At 51.4% G+C, this 18,446-nt stretch overlaps 1 protein-coding gene across 4 annotated transcripts in view; it reads right to left on the bottom strand.

Annotated features, from left to right (window-relative positions):
* Positions 1-9,337: 9,337 nt before the first annotated feature.
* Positions 9,338-18,446, bottom strand: part of SFXN5 (sideroflexin 5) — a 69,555-nt gene continuing 60,446 nt past the window's right edge. For 3 of the 4 annotated variants that reach the window (XM_087935731.1, XM_026717139.2, XM_087935732.1), the window contains one exon: positions 9,338-10,891. In XM_087935731.1, coding sequence (XP_087791857.1) covers positions 10,814-10,891 — 78 coding nt within the window. In that variant the 3' untranslated portion in view covers positions 9,338-10,813. The remainder of the gene's footprint in view (positions 10,892-18,446) is intronic. The other variant, XM_087935733.1, reaches the window with a different exon arrangement.

Genomic DNA, 18,446 nt, shown 5'->3' on the forward strand with positions numbered 1-18,446 from the left:
ATGTGCAAGGCCTGGTTGTAACCGGCTTACCTGCAGAAGGGCCCCTTTACTGGACCTGGTTGTCTCCCCGGCTCCGTTCCGGACAGCCGCCCGAAGTTTTAGACAGGGAGGGCCAGGGAAGCTGCCGGATTCCGGTGGGAATGAGGGTGTCCTTCCGGGCCACGCCGGTGCATTCCCTTCCTGGTTCAGAGGGATGTGTTCCAGTTGTGGCCATGACTCGTTCCTCTTTCTCTTCTGTGCCCAGAAGGCCCCCACCCCGAACCAGGTTCTGCTGGGGTCAGGGGGTGACGGTGGAAAGGACAAGCCAAACCACTGGCAGCTGCCTTGTTCTCTGATTCCTGGTGTGGTCATCAGCTGCCAAAGTTTGGGTCACCAAAAATCCTTTAGGCAGGAGCTGCCCTCCTGCCGGCATCTGTGGGTTGGGACTAGGGTGTGGTGCAGAGTCTCTACCCTCCCCCTCAACAACCGGGTGATGTCTGCCCCTTCAAAGAAGACCCCTCCCTCCCCAGGACCTGCTCCTTGAAGGAGGCTGGGGGGGAGCAGCACCATGTGAGGCCCCTGAACTGGGCGGGTAGGAGCTTCTGCAGCGGACACCCGACTCCTCTGGCTCAGGTGTGGATTGGTTCAGGACCTCCATGCCGGCGGCCCTGCCCTGCTCCAGCCTCACTCCACGGGACACCCAGAGAAGGATGAACCGGCTCTCCGGCGCTGCTCTGCAAAGGGAGGAAGTGCTGGGACTTTCGCGAGAGCAGCGCGGATCTCCCTACAGGCGCTTTTCGGGGACCCGGCCGCCCCGTCGGCAGCTTTCAGGCTCCCCGATGCTGCCCGCCTGGAGATGCAGCCTGGAAGGGTGCCCACTGAGTCTTCTTTGCCAGAAGGCCTGAGCCCAATGCTGCGAGAAAAGGGCAGGGGTGGGATTCTACAGCTTCGCACCTATTCGCTAGAACCAGTTGTTAACATTCTAAGCAGTTCAGAGAACCGGTTGTTAGAATAAATTACTGGCCTAGTCCTGTAAGGAAGGCAGGAAGGAAACATTCTGGTGTTGCTTATAGAAACTGCCTCTCCGTTAACCCTTATTACGTTCTTGGCAGGACTAGACTTCCTGTCTCAGGAACTTCTCTGGAATTTTTTCCCCCTCCTTTGCTGGTACTTTGCTTGTGCGGAATGACCATTCAAAGTTACAATGGCACTGAAAAAAGTGACTTATGACCATTTTTCAGATTTACAACTGTTGCAGCATCCCCACAGTCATGAGAGGCCAGGCGAGGAGATGCGTGCCTCGATGTGAGTGATATTGATTTGGCCACACCCAGCCAGTCACAGGACAACCAAGCCACGCCCACCAACTAAGCCACAGCCACAGAACCGGTGAATCCCACCCCTGGAAAAGGAGTGCGGCACCCTCCCTTTGAGCCCCCCCCCACACCCCGGGATAGGACGAAGGAAGAGGGAGGCCTCCCTGCCAGTCCTGAGATGGATCTGTGGGAGCAGGACAAGAGGTGGGGTGAGGGGCGAAGAGAGTGACCCCTTGTGAGCCCCAGATGTAGAAACAAGATTGGGGGGAGGCAGAGAGGGGGGAGATGGTGGCAGCTCTGCCCATAAATAAAGGAGCCCCCTGGGGCCCAGGTGACCCCTGGTAACCTGTCATCCTCGGGGAAGAGGGGCTGAGGTGGGGGCTATTACCTCACCTAGGTGCTGGTGGCTATGTCTTACCTGGCTTCTTCTGAGGTGTGGGGTTGAGAGATGGGCCTTGTTGCTGGAGGTCCGAAGCGGCTTCCATATGGCATCTCCTCTAAGGGAGGAGTCTCCAACCTTGGCAACTTTAAGAGTTGTGGACTTCCAACTTCTGGGAGTGGAAGTCAGAGGTGTTATTCAGCAGTTTCTGACCCGTTTTGGAGAACCAGTAGCAGAAATTTTGGGTAGTTCGGAGAACTAGCAAAACCCACCTCTGACTGGAGATTTTACAGTACCCTTCTCCTGCCACGCTCACTAAGTCACGCCCACAGAACCGGGAGTAAAAGAAAAATTGAATCCCACCCCTGGTTGAAGTCTACAAGTCTTAAAGTAGCCAAGGTTGGAGACCCCTGCTCTAAGGCACCTGGGAGTCAAGGTGCCAGGCAGCTAGCATCCATGCTCCAACCTTTTTCTTTGGGGCAGCAACAACAAAACACCTAGAAGAATCAGAGCTCACCTGTTTCCATTCAGGATGCCTTCAGACATGGGACGGATATCATGTGGTCACTCTAATCAATTACAGCGTACCCCAAGTTGGAAGAGACCTTGGAAGTCTTGGTCCAAGCCCCTGCCTAAGCGGGAGACCCTGTCCCATTCCCAACAAATGGCTGTCCAGTCTCTTCTTACAAAGCCTCCAGGGATGGAACACCCACAAGTTCTGGTGGCAAGCCATTCCACCAGTTAATAGTTCTCACTGTTGGGAAATTTCTCCTTGGTTCCAGGTTGCCTGGCTCCTTGGTTAGTTTCCATCCATTGTTTGTTGTCCTGCCTTCTGGTGCTTTGGACCAGGGGGCGGCAACCTTTTGGACCTCAGGGAACACCAAAGTCATAATTTTAGATCCCAGGGACCGCTAACTGGTTCTGTGGGCGTGGCTTACTTTGTGGGTGTCGCTTGGTGGTCATGTGACTGGCTGGGCATGGCTAGTATGTAAATATTATAAATATTTATATAAATATTGAATTTTTTATTTAAAAAAAGAGCAACTTTTACCCCAAATCAGGCAAAGCAGGCAGGCAGATTGCGTTGCTCACAGAATCACAGATTCATTCAGAAATCAATCTATCTGCCATTGGCTAGCTCAGTCTGTCACACAAAATTTGCTTGCAAACAAACTCATAAAATTTGCTAGCAAGCAAACGCACAAAATTAACTCACAACACACCATGTATGTAAATATTGTTATTTTTTTTAAATAAAAAAAGCAACTTTTATCCAAAATCAGGCAAAGCGGGCAGATTGAGTTGCTCACAGAATCATTGAGTGATCTATCTGTCTGCCATCGGCTAGCTCAGTCTCTCAAATTTGCTTGCCGTGAGTCTGCACTGAATTTGCTTGCAAGCAAACTTTCAGTCCTAAGGGAGGTTCGGCTGTGCTTAAAAGCAGAGCCGAAGATCTAAAGACTAGCTAGAAAGCAAGAAATCCAACCATTTCCTGCTTCCTAGCTAATCTAAATCTCCCGGCACAGCAGAACAGATGATGGTCAGAAAAAAAGAAAAATAGCAACTTAGCAGACAAGTTTGCTGGGTAAGGAGTGAGTGGGCGAGGAAGGGTTCTCGCGGGCCATGTGGGCGGCACAGCCTTGTGTTTCTGCGCGGCCTGGATTAATTGCTTTGTTGGCCGCAGAGAAATCTCTGGGGAGTGAGATTTCTCTGCGGCCCACCAAAATTTTCTCATGTCCCACCAGTGGGCCGCAGCCCACCGGTGGTGACTACTGCTTTGGCCAATAGGTTCTTTCCCTCTTTTACCTTTACTTGAACCAGGGCTTATGTAAGGGATTGCAACCTTACCTGTCCAGGTGGTTCTTCCAATGGCCGGTTCTCCCAATGGTGCTGCAAATTCCTCCTGAGTGTTTACTTCCAAAGCTTGGGTGCACCTCAACATGGGGTGCTAGAGGGCTTAATCTTTCCCTCCATCTTATTTAACCTCTGTAGGAAACCACTAGGAAGCTCACCAAGGTCAGCCCGCTTTACATCCTGCTCCCCAATTTAATGGCAGTATCTAGGCGGAAAAGATGGAGGAGCCAATAAAGAAGGCAAGCCGTTGCGGAAGAGAACGTTAGCTCTGCTTATTCTGCTCTCCCAGGAGGAGTGGGTCTAGAGCAGCGGTCGCTAACCTTTTTGGGCTCCTGTGCCCAAAACTGCATGCATGTAGGGCCGCCCATGCGCATGTGTGAACGATATCTCCCGCCACCCCCTTACCTGCACTGTACATCGTGCGTCTCCCAGTTTTCAGCCTCCTAGAGGCTCGAGGGAAGCCCCTGCAGCCTTTGGAGGCCGAAAAATGGGCCAGTTTTGTCACTTCTGGTATTTCCGGAAAAACAGGAAGTGACTAAACGGGCCTGTTTTTAGGCCTCCAAAGGCTGCAGAGGCTTCTCTCGAGCCTCTGGGAGGCCGAAAATCAACTGGGAGGTACATGCCTGTGCAGTGCAGGTAAGTTTGCCTGGGGCTCGTGTGCCCGCACAAATGGCTCTGCGTGCCACCTGTGGCACCATGCCATCGCCATCATGGCCCTAGAGCAAGACTCATGCCCCTGTGCATTGACTAGACTACTGCAATTCATTTTATAATGCACTACCCTTGGAGACCACCGAGAACCTTCGGCTGGAACAACCAGTAGCTGCCCAGGTGCTAACAGGACATCCCTGACAGCAGCGCCAGCCTGCTTCTGGGTGCAGGAAGGGCGTGGATGATGGCTAGGAACCAACCAGATAGTATCTGGCCAGCTACCCAAGGCCCAAGGGCCCCCACTTCCTGCCAGGGACAGAAAGAGAGGACTCCAAAGTGGGCCTCTCTTCCTGAATTCAGCCCCTTTGGGAGAGGCTTTTTCCACAGTTTTTAAGGTGGGCCTGCAGAGATATGGCTGCTTTTGCAAGATTTGGGGTGGAAGACGGAAGTCTCTCGCCCCTTGAATATAGATTTGCTCTTATTATTGCACTGAAATGGTGTGCTGGCTGTTTTCCTGCGTTCCTTTCTTGTCCGTCAGCGTGATTGGCGTTACTGCATTTCATCGTCAGAAGCGGCAGCAAAAGGCCCCTGACTCGCTTAGTGAATAAATCCTGACAGGCCACTTCAAAATTTACCAGTGTGACCACAGGTTGGCATTTAGGGCACCAGAACGTTTTTCCTGCAATGGGCATCAGGTGGGAGAAGGGGGCAAATCAAGTTCTGAGTTGGGCGTTTCTCCTCCTGTGAGGCAGGCGTGGCCTTGGGGCATGGCTGGGCCCCCACCTGGCCCATAGAGTGGAGGCCAAGGCAGGGAGAAGCGGGAAGGAGATCCTTCAGGATGTTGCCACCCAGAAGGGCCATCTCAAGAGGACTAGCCTCTCTGTGGCTTTCATTGCAGGTTCTTGGCCAAGGCGGTGGCGAGAGTCCCTCTGCCCTCCGTCAGCTCAGCCGTGGTCTGTCTGCCCTGCTGGTGGGCTCCCAGGAAGAGCCGACAGGAGGGACAGGACTAGATCAAGGGCTACCTGGGGCTGATCTAGGAGAGATCTGAGGTGCTCTCTGATCTTAGATGTTTTCTTGCAGCTGTTTCATGACCCAAACTAGGTAACATCATCAGTGCTAGAAGGGAGTGGGGTTTGTGGAAAGGAGGAGGAAACGACTACGGGGTCCTTGGTGCTCTGAGCTTAGCTGTTTTTTTTTGCCAGAGTTTCATTAGCCAACCTACAAATATCCTACATACATTATCCTTCCTTGGCAGGAGACATCTGAACACTATACACCAGGGCTCTGCAACCCTTGGCAACTTTAAGACTTGTGGACTTCAACTCCCAGAATTCCTCAGGCAGCTTTGCTGGCTGAGGAACTTTGGGAGTTGAAGTCCACAAATCTTAAAAGTTATCAAGGTTGCAGACCCCTGCTATAGATAGCTCCCTCGAGATACAGAGGCGGGGCAGCATATACATTTAATAAATAAACAAATAAAATATAATAAAGGTGTCCTATAAAATACCAACAGGTGGCTCAGTGGCTAAGACACCCAGCCTGTCGATCAGAAAGGTCGGCAGTTTGAATCCCCAGTGCCGCGTAATGGTGTGAGCTCCCGTTCCTTGTCCCAGCTTCTGCCAACCTAGCAGTTCGAAAGCACGTAAAACATGCAAGTAGAAAAATAGGGACCCTTTTGGTGGGAAGGTAACAGCGTTCCATGCGCCTTATCGGCGTTTAGTCATGGCGGCCACATGACCACGGAGACGTCTTCAGACATTCCTGGCTCTTCTTCGGCTTTGTAACGGAGATGAGCAGCGCCCCCCAGAGCCGGAAACGACTAGCACGTACGAGCGAGAGGAACCTTTGTGAAATAATACCAAGCCACAGATCCAGGCGAGCCGTTTTAGCTGTGCTTTTATTCTAGAGTTTAGAAGTGTTACATAAAGTGTCATGATCAATAAATCTACCGAGGAAGTTAAAAAAAGACCCTCTGGGCATTTCACAGTCCGCTCACCCAGACAGAGGTAACTGTGCTCAGAGAGTGAGGTTGTTGGAAGACAAACGATGGCGAAACCCACCCTCCCCCCCCGCCCTCGGTCACCACTGGATGACCATTCGGGGGCTCAGGCGAGCCATAAGGTGCATTGAGATCAGTGCGGGGGTGGGTGAGTGGAAGGGCAGGGCAGGCCCAGCTGTGGTTCCCTGCCAAAGACAGCTGAGCCATTGGCCGTGCCCAGCCAGGACAGAGCCTGCCCTCGGCAGCTCTGCAGCCCACCGAGTGGGATTTCCCGATACAAAACTTGGCAACGTTTTTCAGGGGCTGAGCAACTGCCCAGCTGCTCCATCCCCACCCCCCCAACAGTTAAATGCATTGGTGTGCCACACACCCCACAGAAATTAGGCTAATGATTTCACTGGGGTCAGAGTTGCAAGATACGAAAAGAACATAATTACATTTTAATTCCTGTATTCCAGTTCTTAAACTGCAGAAGCAGAACCGCCTGCAGCTTCAGGGGTGGGGGTGAGGGTGGCTAAGTGGCAACACAGCCTTAAGTTTTGACACACACACACACAGCACACATGATTTTCCTAGAGCAGGGGTCCCCAAACTTGGCAACTTTTTAAGACTTGTGGAATTCTGGGAGTTGAAGCCCACAAGTCTTCGAAGTTGCCAAGTTTGGAGACCCACTGAAGATCCCTGATTTAACCCGGATGAGACCGTTCTCCGCAGAAGTCAGGAGGGAGGTGAATTGCTTGGACCTCTGGCCATGCGGATTCTTCAACCAACTGCACCCGCGTGGCCATTCTGTGGCCAACCATCCCTTCCTTAGCTGCTGGGCCTCGCAACTCCTGCAATGGGTCTCCCCTCTAGCTGCTCTCTGGGCCCAGCCTCTTTGCCAAGGGATTGACCGGCTGTGGAGCATGGGCCACACAGGTGCCTTTGGCCGAGGCAGGTGTTGCAGCTTTGAGGGAGGGGGACACGTGGACGGCCCTCTCCCCTCCCAAGGCAGTCAAGAAGGGGCAGGAGTGGGAGGGTTGCACACCCCCCTGGCCTCACAGGGCCCTGCTTAAAGGACTATCTCCCCTAGACCCTCTTCTCCCCATAGAGAAGCCAATTCCGGTAGGCGGGAGCTTGGAGGCGGTTTTGGACGGCCGGCCCCACTTTCTTCTGCCTTGAAGCGGGGAGGCGGGGCAGCCTTGGCTCCCTCTTTCTGCTTCATCGCAGCCCTCATTATTCCTTAATTAACATACCCAACAAATCAATTAACTACTCAGTTCCTAATTAAAAGCTACAAGAGAGGATCCTCTCATTATTATTATTATTAGCTGCTGAGGTGAGCATCAAGCCAGCTTGCCAGCCTCGCCCCAATTACGCCGAGCGAGGGACGCGGGGTCCGACGCGGCTCCTTTTGTACTTTCTTCGGAGTGGCGGCAAAATTAATTAGCCGGCGGGTTGCGGGTGCTGGTATGCCCCCCCCCCTCTACTCTGCTACCGGCTGGGGTGGAGAGACAGAAGCCCCTCAGCCAGGCAGCGCCAAGACCCAACCAGGCGCCCTCCTGGGAAAAGGATGGGGGTCGGCAGGTGGGCACTTTGGAGTGAGGGACGGTTCACTTTTGCTGGGCTAAAAAAAAATCCTTGGAATCTTGTTGTTTTTTTTTGGAGGGGGGGAGTTTAAAATAATCCACTGGGATCAAGGTGGAGCCCCTCCCTCTGAGTCAGCGAAAGCCCCCCGATGGGCATGGATTTCTTGACCCAAACATACCCTTGGGCAGAGGGGGGGGAGGCTTGCACCCACCGCCACCCCCACCCCCCGGGCATTTCCTGCTTCAGCCCCAGCTGGGAGATTAAGGTGCAGAGTCTGAGCGCCCAGGGTACTCCTTTGGGGGGGTGGAAGGGGGGTGGAAGGGGGGTGGCTCCTCGGAGGAGCTTCCTTTTGGGGCAAGTTTGAAGAGGCCTTGGCTGTGCCCCACTGCCCCCAATACTTTGGGAAGACACAAACCAATTTCACCCAGCCCCAGACTTAGGGGACTAACCGGGCAGGGGGTCCAAGGGGGCACGAAGAGGGTCTGGGGGAGGCAAGGTCTGCTTTTGGGCAGAGGCACCGTCTCAGCCCCTCCCCCTCCACAAGGCACAAGGGCTGCGTTCACATGTTTAGGGTTGGGCCTGAAATTTAATCTCATTACCTGAGTTTCCACAACACGCACCCAAAACAACAGGAAGGAAGGTGAGGAAGCGTAATGAATGCTGCAAAGAGACTCGCTCAGCTCAGCCCCTGGCTCTGCCAGTCATCGGATGAAGCCTGCTGTCAGCTAAACTGGCACTTCCTCCTGTGGCACTACTTGGCTGTGAAAGTCTGTCTTCCTGTCTTTCTCTGCCTTTTCTTTCTTTTCCTTTCCCTTTCTTTCTTTCTTTCTTTCTTTTCCTTTCTTTTCTTTCTCTTCCTTTCCTTTCCCTTTCTTTTTTTCTTTCTTTCTTTTCCTTTCTTTTCTTTCTCTTCCTTTCCTTTCCCTTTCTTTCTTTCTTTTCCTTTCTTTTCTTTCTCTTCCTTTCCTTTCCCTTTCTTTTTTTTCTTTCTTTCTTTCCTTTCTTTTCTTTCTCTTCCTTTCCTTTCCCTTTCTTTCTTTCTTTTCTTTCTTTCTTTCTTTTCCTTTCCTTTCCCTTTCTATTTTCTTTCTGTCTTTCTTTTTCTCTTTCTTTTTCTTTCTTTCTTTCTTTTCCTTTCTTTTCTTTCTCTTCCTTTCCTTTCCCTTTCTTTTTCTTTCTTTCTTTCCTTTCTTTTCTTTCTCTTTCCTTTCCTTTCCTTTCTTTCTTTCTTTTCTTTCTTTCTTTCTTTCTTTCTTTTCCTTTCCTTTCCTTTCTATTTTCTTTCTGTCTTTCTTTTTCTCTTTCTTTTCTTTCTTTCTTTCTTTTCCTTTCTTTCTTTCTCTTCTTTCTTTCCTTTCTTTTTCTTTCTTTCTTTCTTTCTTTCTTTCTTTCTTTCTTTCCCTTTCTTTCTTTCTTTTCTTTCTTTCTTTCTTTCTTTCCTTTCCTTTCCCTTTCTTTTTCTTTTCTCTTTCTTTTTTTCTTTCTTTCTTTCTTTCTTTCTTTCTTTCTTTCTTTCTTTCTTTCTTTCTTTCTTTCTTCTGTCTTTCTTTCTTTCTTTCTTTCTTTCTTTGTCTTTCTTTCTTTCCTTTCTTTCTTTCTCTTCCTTTTCTTTCTTTCCTAATCTACCAACCTACAGCCTTTGGCAGTGGGTCTCAGACACCAATGTGCCACATCCAGCTCCCACGAAGGCAGGAAGTGCTGGCCAGTCCTGTGAGAATTAAAACAGCAGGCAAAGCTCGGCCCGCCCCCACCCCCTCCAAAAGAAGGGGTCGATCAGAGAAACCCCCTCTCCGAAGGGCTCCCAGAGCTGCAACCAGCATTGCCTGTGGAGAACCTGCAGGAGCCATAATACGCAGGGGGAGGGGGTGGGGGGCTGGGGCCTTTCAGGAGGGAGCCAGAGAAAGTATTTCAGGGGTTGGGTGAGTGTGTGAGCAGGCTGCCTATTTTCAGTGGGCTAGAACCAGCCTCTTTGAGGCCCCCAACCTCTAAGGCTCTAGGGCTGATCGCTGCTGCTGCCCCATATCCTGCACCCCCCTGCCCCCCAATATGGCTGCCTCCCCACCCCCTTATGTCCCTACCCCAAGACCCTCCCGGGGGTGGGGTGTGTGGAATGCAGTGGGAAGGGAAGAGCCCTGTCCTGGCCTCCGTCCCACAGCTGGCCCCATAAAAAGAGGCCCTCCTCTGCCCTGGGTTTGAAGGGCCCGTGGGAAGGGCCACTGCAGGGAGGTTCCCTCCCTCCATGGGAGTCTGCAAGCCAAAAAAAAAAAACCCTGCCCCCACAGCACAGGAAGGACGACCCCAGCTGCCCCTCCAAGAGCTCCTGGGTTCAATGCCCCACCTCCTGAGGGTAGCAGGAGGCGGCTCTGCTCAGGAAAAAGGGAAAGGGGTCCTGGGGGCTGCGCGGAGGAGCAAGGAAGCCCTGAGAAGGGCTTACGATCAAAAGTGACCCTCACAGCTCCAGCCAGGACTGAAAAGCCGCCTACTCAAGAGCTGCAGCTTGGCCCTCCGGCCTGAAAGGAGGAGCAGGGCGGTCCCCCTCCCCATAGTTCTGCAGTTGCTCCCCAACCCCCCTCCCCAAACTATCTGGGACTGCACCTCCCTGCTCGGCCATGGGTGCCTGGGATCCTGAAAGCTGCACCCCCAAACATCTGGGCATCTGAGGGGTGGGTTGCCAGGCTGGCCTGGAGCTCAGCAGAGCCAGAGGAAGTCAGACTTTCCAACAGCCCCCTCCCCCCTTCACCAACAGTTCCTGCCTCCTTCCTTCCCCCCCCACCCCCTTCTTCTCTTTGTGCTGTTACTGTCGCTAATTGAGAACTTTAAATATTAATCTTTTCGACCAACGTGAGATACCGGGTCTCGGGAAAGTGCTAATTTACACTCCGTTCTTGACGGAGGGAAGATGTTACAAGCCACAGCTTTGCCGTCTTCTCCTTCCTATTGTATTCCACCCCCTCCCCACCAGCCCCCCTCCTCCCTTCACGCCTCTCTGTGCCTCCGCCACCGCCGCCGCCGCTGCTGCCGCTGCTGCCACCGTCTTGGGTGCTGAGGGCTGGGCTGGCTTCAGCTTTACAGCCCTTTGTTGTAGGTGACGGTCAGGCTGGAGGTGGCCTGAGCGATGTCTGGCTCCAAGCGGGCGGTCTCGATCTGCCGAGAAGAAGAAGGCAGGAAAATTGGGTCAGAAGAAGGCCCCTGGATGGGGCATGAAAGCTGCCAGGGGGCAGAGAGGCTAAGAGGTACCACGCCCAGACCTCTTGAATCTCCTTTGCTCACCCAGGTTGTCAACTCATGAATATTTTAGAGTTTTCAGCAGAAAGGGAGTGGAGGAAGTAGTGCATTCCTTCAATCCATGATGGTGAACTTATGGCACGTGTACCACAGGTGGCACGCAGAGCCATCTGTTCCGGCATGCAGGCTGCAGGCAAACTTACCTCACTGCACATGTGCGTGCCTCACAGCTGATTTTTGACTGGTTTGAGGCCTTTTTCGGCCTCCCAGAGGTTTCAGGCTGAAAACCAGCCTCGTTTCGTCACTTTCTGTTTTCCGGAAATACTGTAAGTGACGAAACAGGCCTAATTTTTGTCCTGCAAAGCCTGCAGAAGCCTTCCTCAAGCCTCTGGGAGGCCGAAAAAGGCCTCAAACCGGCTGAAAATCAGCTGTGAGGTGCAGTGCTGGTAAGGGGGCTGCAGGGGGTGTGAACATGCATGTGTAGGGAGCGTGGAAGGATGTGCATTGCCTTCTGGGTGCTGGCACGCGAGCATGAGCGTGCACACACAAAATTTTTGGCACAGGAGCCCAAAAAGGTTAGCCACCACTGCCTTAAATGCTTATAGATAATTTCTAGGCAACTGAAGCTTCTGGCGCACAAGATTATTACTGGAGAGCATGATTGGTGACTCTTGGCTATGGATATGTCCCATTGGAGAATATGCATCCAGGGGGTAGGGGGAAGACCAGGGTCAAGGGTGAAATGAATGATGTGTCTCAGAGTCGGCTACACCCAGGTAGCACCAGCATGGTCACGCCTAATAAATCTTCTTTAAACTCTGAGAGATGCGGCTAAAGATTCACGATTTAAATGGCGGTGGATGCCGGAGCCCTGGCACAGGTTGGTTTTGAGAGGCTACTTGGAGCAGCCGAGGCCCGACAGCAGGGGTGTGATTCAACCGGTATAACAACCGGGTCGGTGTATGCGCACGCAAGCATCGAACACTCTTCTGTGCACACGCTCCATGTTTAAAAAAGCCCCCACCTGCTCGTAGGAGCGAACTAGTTTGGACCCAGCTGATTGTTGGAATAAGGGGTTCACCCGGACCTGTCTGGACCAGGAGAATCCCACCCTGCCCATGGACCCCGAAGGCAACTAGGTGCCTTTCGGTGCCAGGTATCCCACCTCAGGCAAGTAACCTAAGCCAGAGGTTTTCTCCTCGCTATCAAAACCAAACAGGTTTCTCTTTTCAACAGATGCTCCTTTTCAGGGGGACAAGGTGGTTTTAGAAGCCTCTCTGGCCCCCTCTTGAAAAGCTCACCGTAATTCTACCGGCTCTTGCGAGGCCCTGGGCATGTCGGGGATTTTGTTATCATCTCTGGAGCGTTGGCACCATCACGGGATGCTTTTGGGCCCGGAGGGTTGTAAGGCACCCAGCAACTGGCCCCAGACCCAGCCCCTCCTGGGGAGGGGGGTGGGCAGGTCAGAAGTGGTATTCAGCCAGTTCTGACCAGTCCTGGAGAAGCGGTAGTGGAAATTTTGAGTAGTTTGGAGAACTGGCAAATCCTACCTCTGACTGGCCCCGCCAACCCCATCTATTCTCTGCCTCCCGAGTCCCAGATGATTGGCTGGGTCTTCTTTGGTTGCCCTACATAGGTGAACGGAGCTGGAAAGCAGGTTAGGGGGGAGGGAAGGGGGATTTTGCAGCATCCTTCACCTGCCACGCCCACCAAGGCACACCACGCCCACAGACCCGGTAGTAAAAAAAAAATTGAATCCCACCACTGGGCCAGGTGCAGGGGACTTGGATTTGGAGCCTCCTTCCCCAGGAAGATGGGAGGGGTGTGTGTGAGAGGCTGTGGGTGTGCAGACACATGACAGGAGCACAGCTACCCATCATCCCCTGCCAGCATAAGTGGAGCCCGAGCAACCAACCCATTCGTGTCATCAAAGGAAGGAGCAAAGCTGCTCTAATTAGCAACAACAAAAGCACTTGGACTTATATCCTGCTTCGTAGTGCTTTGCGGCTCTATCGGAGCGGTTTGAGCGATAATAGATTTCAATTCATTACTTACACACACACACGCACACACACACACACACACACCAAAGTTATACTAATGACATGGGTGGAATCTGTTAGCACACCAACAGAGAGTTCTGCAGGAACCCCCGTGGGTTTTCATCGTGGCCCAAGCCCTGCCCCGTCCGTGGCCTTCTTGAGCGCCACACACACACGGTCTTGCCAGGCGCGGGGAATCACCAGTTCAGCACACACTCACACTCACACACCACGCGCACAATCTTGGTGGCTGCCTGTCTCTTAGGGGGACAGGTGGGAAACAGAGAAAGTGGGAAGAATCATCTGGAAGCATCTCAACAGCACAGCTGCGACACTGAGCCCAGAGGAAGTGCCGGCAGAAGCCAACATTCGGAGTTGGGAGGCTGAAAGCGAAAGGGGGAGGTGGGAGGGAGATAGGGGGGTCCCCCTGGTGCTTTGACTGAGGGTAAGAGGCCCGGGGTGCAGAGACCGGCCCCTCCCGGTGGTCTACAAGCCACGATTGCGCCCCAAAGGACCTGCTGCTGTGTCCAGTCTAGACTCCCAGGAGAGGCTGGGGTCCAAGGAGGCCCCCCCCCCCTCTTTCTCCTGGAATGGAAGGCCACATAACCCCCCCTCTGGGGCCACCCCATCCTAAACAAGATCATCCTTTTACCCTTACAGAGTCTGCACCAGGCAGAAACCTGTCCGCTCAGTGCCGCAGTATGTATGTTGTTCACGCCACAACATCCCACGCTGGACGCTCCTTGCAAGATGCCTCAATGCTGCCTCTAAGCGGAGGCAATGGCAGGTGCTGCCTCTCTGCTCCCCACACCAAGGGGGGGCTTGGCTTCCCTCTGGGATGTCCTTCCCTCGTTTGAAAGGTCTTCCCGGCATCCCCAAATGTCCCACGCCTCCATCACGGGAAGCACCTGTGCTCCATTTCAGTCGGCCAGAGGACCCAAGACCAGAGGTGGTGTTCAGCAGGTTCTGACCAGGTTCTGGAGAACCGGTAGCTGAAATCCTGAATTCAGAAAACGGGCAAATCGCACCTCTGACTGGGGAGATTTTACAGTCTCCTTCCCCAGCCAGGCCCGCCAAGCCACGCCCACGGAACCGGTAGGAAGAAAATTCGAATCCCACCACTGTCCAAGACCCCCCCGGTGGATACAACAAAATGGGTTTGCAAGGCTTAAGGAAGTGGAACGTCTCTTTTCATCTCCCCACGCCCCCTTCCAGCCCCCCTTGGCTTTTCTAAACTCTGAAGACATAGCGGCCCCAGTGGTGGGATTCAATTATTTTACTACCGGTTCTGTGGGCGTGGCTTGGCTTGGTGGGCGTGGCTTGGTGGGCGTGGCAGGGGAAGGATACTGTAAAATCCCCCTTCCCTCCCCACCCCCACTAACCTGCTTTCCAGCTCCGTTCTCCTGCGCAAGGCAACAAAAGACTACGCTGGGACTCAACGGGAAGCAGAGAAGAGATGGGGTTAGCAGGGCCAGTCAGAGGCGGGATTTGCCAGTTCTCCGAACAACTCCAAATTTCCGCTACCAGTTCTCCAGAACTGGTCAGAACCTGCTGAATCCCACCTCTGAGTGGCCCCCAAAGGGCTGAGAGAACCCATTTCTTGGAGAAGTCCGAATGATGCCCTCCCCTGCCAGTCGGTTCTGTTGGCTTTGGATACAGGTGGCTTTATGATTCCTGCAAGATGAGTGACTGTGACAGTTGAGGAAGGAAATAAAATAAATACTGCCCTCCAGTACTGAAATCCTGTTTTGATCCTGCAGTCTCTGGAGCCTCCCAAGGGAAGGTCAGACCCCTGGAAGGGGTGTAAGGGGCCAGGTCTTTCCTTCAGAGCCTCAGCCACCCAAAGCAGGTGCAGCCACCCCAAATGCTCCTTTTAAAATTATTATTTTTATAATCTTCAAAACGCTATCTACGGGAGGCAGTGCCAAAGGCTGACACAACAACGCTAGGAACCTACATGGAAAACCTAAAAGCTTTTGAAAATGTTTAACCTAGTTAGACAAATTAGCAAAAAATTGTGCAAAACAATTTAGGTATTTAAAATATTCAATGTTTTTAAAAACTGGAAAAACTGTTCTTAGCTTTCAGCTGCAGAAACCCAACAAAATATAACATCCAAGAAATCTTAACATGAGGTGCAACATAACCCTTCACCAAAGCTGTTAAACAGTTCCTGATGCATCCTGGGAAATAGCACTTCATTTATTCAAATGCACATATGTCAGGTTTTGGCACCATATGTCATTCCAAGCTATTTACAGTAATAATTAAATCTTAATCAACGTTTAACCTCTGTAAAATGTTTGAAGGGATCTAATCACCCTTCAGTCTGCACTAATGAAGCAGAAATATATAAACATAAAAAGAAAATGATATACACCAGAAAGAAGAAGTAATTGCAAAATTGTATTTCTTTTAAATATCATCAGCAAAGTTATGTAAAGGAAGCCGGCGGGTATTTTAAGTGAAGACATCTTGGGTGTCAGAGGTGTGAGTAGCTAATTTTGTACTGCTATCCATAGCAGATGTAGCATATTTTCTCTTAGAGACATTATTAGCAACTTCACCATTTCTTTTCTTATTTAAACACAAAGCAGAAAGCGGAAAGGGAGACGGCGGGGGCCTCCTACGAGGGGAGGGTGGGACCGGCTGACGTGGAGGAGGGCCACTGCGCCAGCCGCTGGAAAGTGTGGGCCCACTGAGCCCCTTTGTTGGACCCGCCAAGCCCAGTTCCCTCTTGGCAAAGCCATGGAGGCCACCTCCAGCTTGGCACCACCTTGGCCTGTGCACTTCCGAGGGGCCGGCCAGGTTGAGACCGGGCAGCAGCTGCGCCCAGCACCCGTGGACATTGGCTCATACCACAAATATGCAGAAAGAGGGGCCGCCTGGTCTCTGCTTGCAGGGCAGCCCACCGCTCTCTGGGTTGCTGATTTCTTCCCCCCAACAGTGAACGGGTCTTCACGGGAGGAAGGTCAACAGATCCCGCCCTCTGAAAATGGGCAGGAGAATAATTTTAATCGCACATAAGTACGGCAGTGAGAATCCGCATGCAAAACTGAAAGGTAGACAGAATTCTTTATTGGCCCAGTGTGGTTGGACACACAAGGAATTTGTCTTGGTGCAAATGCTCTCAGTGTACATAAAAGAAAATATACATTCAACAAGAGTCAAGAATCATCAGGTACAACACTTAATGATAGTCATAGGGTACAATAAGCAATCAAATCGTACTAGGAAACAGTCAATATAGATCTTAAGGATACAGGTGACAAAGTTACAGTCATACAGTCACAAGTGGGAGGGGATGGGCGATAAGGAGTGATAAGAAGATAGTAATGCAGACTTTGTGAATAGTTGGACAGTGTTGAGGGAATTATTTGTTTAGCAGAGTGATGGCATTCAGGAAAAAACTGTCCTTGTGTCTAGTTGTTCTGCTGTGCAGTGCTCTATAGCGTCGTTTTGAGGGGAGGAGTTGAAATAGTTTATGTCCAGGATGTGAAGGGTCTGTAAATATTTTCACAGCCCTCTTTTTGACTTGTGCAGTATACAGGTCCTCCATGGAAGGCAGGTTGGTAGTAATTGTTTTTTCTGCCATCCTAATTACTCTCTGAAGTTTGTGTCTGTCCTGTTGGGTTGCAGAACCAAACCAGACAGTTATATAGGTGCAGATGGCAGACTCACTCATTCCTCTGCAGAACTGGATCAGCAGCTCCTTGACCAGTTTGAGCTTTCTGAGTTGGCGCGGAAAGAACATTCTTTGTTGTGCTTTTTTGATGACGTTTTTGATGTTAGGTGTCCATTTTAGGTCTTGTGATACGTTAGAACCTAGAAATTTGAAGGTCACTCCTGTTGATAGGACAGACAATCCACATTCCCCTACTTGCAGGTCATCAAAACTTCATTTAACCTTGACAAACCTGGTCCCGGGTCTGTTAACCCAAATGTTGGTTTTCCCCCACCTTCCCTCTTCCCACGCCCCATCCCCCATCTCAGCCCCTCTCCGGACCAACTTATGGATCAAATGCAAAACAGGTAGCGAAGTGAGCACTGCCAGCCAAACCATCCAACAGTCACCCAAAGTGGGTTAGGTGCATAGAATTTAGTGCAAAGCCACTTTGCGCTCGGCACCTGGCCCAAAGCGAGAGTACAGAGTTGGTGGCACCTGGGTCAATAGCAGCAACTCCAAGACAGATCTAGCTGTCCTAGTGGACCAATGTTTAGGTATGAGCCAGCAATGTCCTGCAGCTGCCAAAAAAGCCAAGGCAGTCCAAGGATGTCCCAAAGGCGATTGCTTTCATATCAACCCTAGTCCTTCTCTTCCGCTCTGCATAGGATGTTCTCCGGATCTTCGTTCATCTGTGAATCCGTTCCATTTTCCCTACATCCATCCTAAAAGGGGGTGCTCCTCCACGTTGAACCCCACAACCCAAGAGCAATATAGGAAACCGATGCAAAGTCGCCTTGCCTATTCTTGCCACCGCACCTGCTGACTTACGTTCGAGTGTATAATTGGCTCTAAGACTTTTTGTAGAACGAAGTCCTCCATTCAATACTCGGCGTTTCACTTCTGCTCCGTAAGTCTTTCATAAATTGTAAATCTTTGCACAACAGGTAGCTGCAATTTGGAGGCTGATGCTTTGATCTCTTGAGAACATTCTGAGTTTTTGGTTTTTTTTTTTCCTCAACCTGAACCGATTCATCTGAACTGGAGAAGCGTGCTTTTATTTCATCATAAAAGACACGGTGGCTCAGACGCCGAGCTTGTCGATCGGCAGTTCGAATCCTTAGTGCCACGTAATGGAGTGAGCTCCCGTTCCGTGTCCCACCTTCTGCCAACCTTGCAGTTTGAAAGCATGTAAAAATGCAAGTAGGAAAATAGGGACTTTGGTGAGAAGGGAACCATGCACCTTATCGCCGTTTAGTCATGCTGGCTACATGACCATAGAGACGTCTTCGGACAGCGCTGGCTCTTTGGCTTTGTAATGGAGATGAGCACCGCCCCCTAGAGCCGGAAACGACTAGCACATATGTGTGAGGGGAACCTTTTCCTTTACTTTTATCTAAAAGTAAGAACCAAATCTTTAGCTTGTCCACCCAATACTCACTCCTACAGTTAAGAAATGACTGAAAAGTATGATTTGGGGGCAATTTTTGGATCAGCCTACGAACCACTTTTGGATCCTGCCACCCAGCCCCAAATGGACTGGCATTGCCACGAGGGACTGCAGCAATGGCTTTGTCGGAAGCAGACATATTACGGCCCCAGCATTTTCACAATCGATTAAGAACCCATTCAATCAATCAGAAAATGAAACACAGATGTGCTGGCCATTCTGGAAAGAAGTACTACGTAAACACAATTCCTATTTATTTTAAAAATCTGAAAAATAGGTATCAACAAGTGGGCCTCTGCATTGCCTATAAACAATGAA

This window comes from Pseudonaja textilis, chromosome 6 (assembly GCF_049901715.1).
Source record: "Pseudonaja textilis isolate UNSWEBS1 chromosome 6, rPseTex1.2, whole genome shotgun sequence".
Lineage (NCBI taxonomy): Eukaryota > Metazoa > Chordata > Lepidosauria > Squamata > Elapidae > Pseudonaja > Pseudonaja textilis.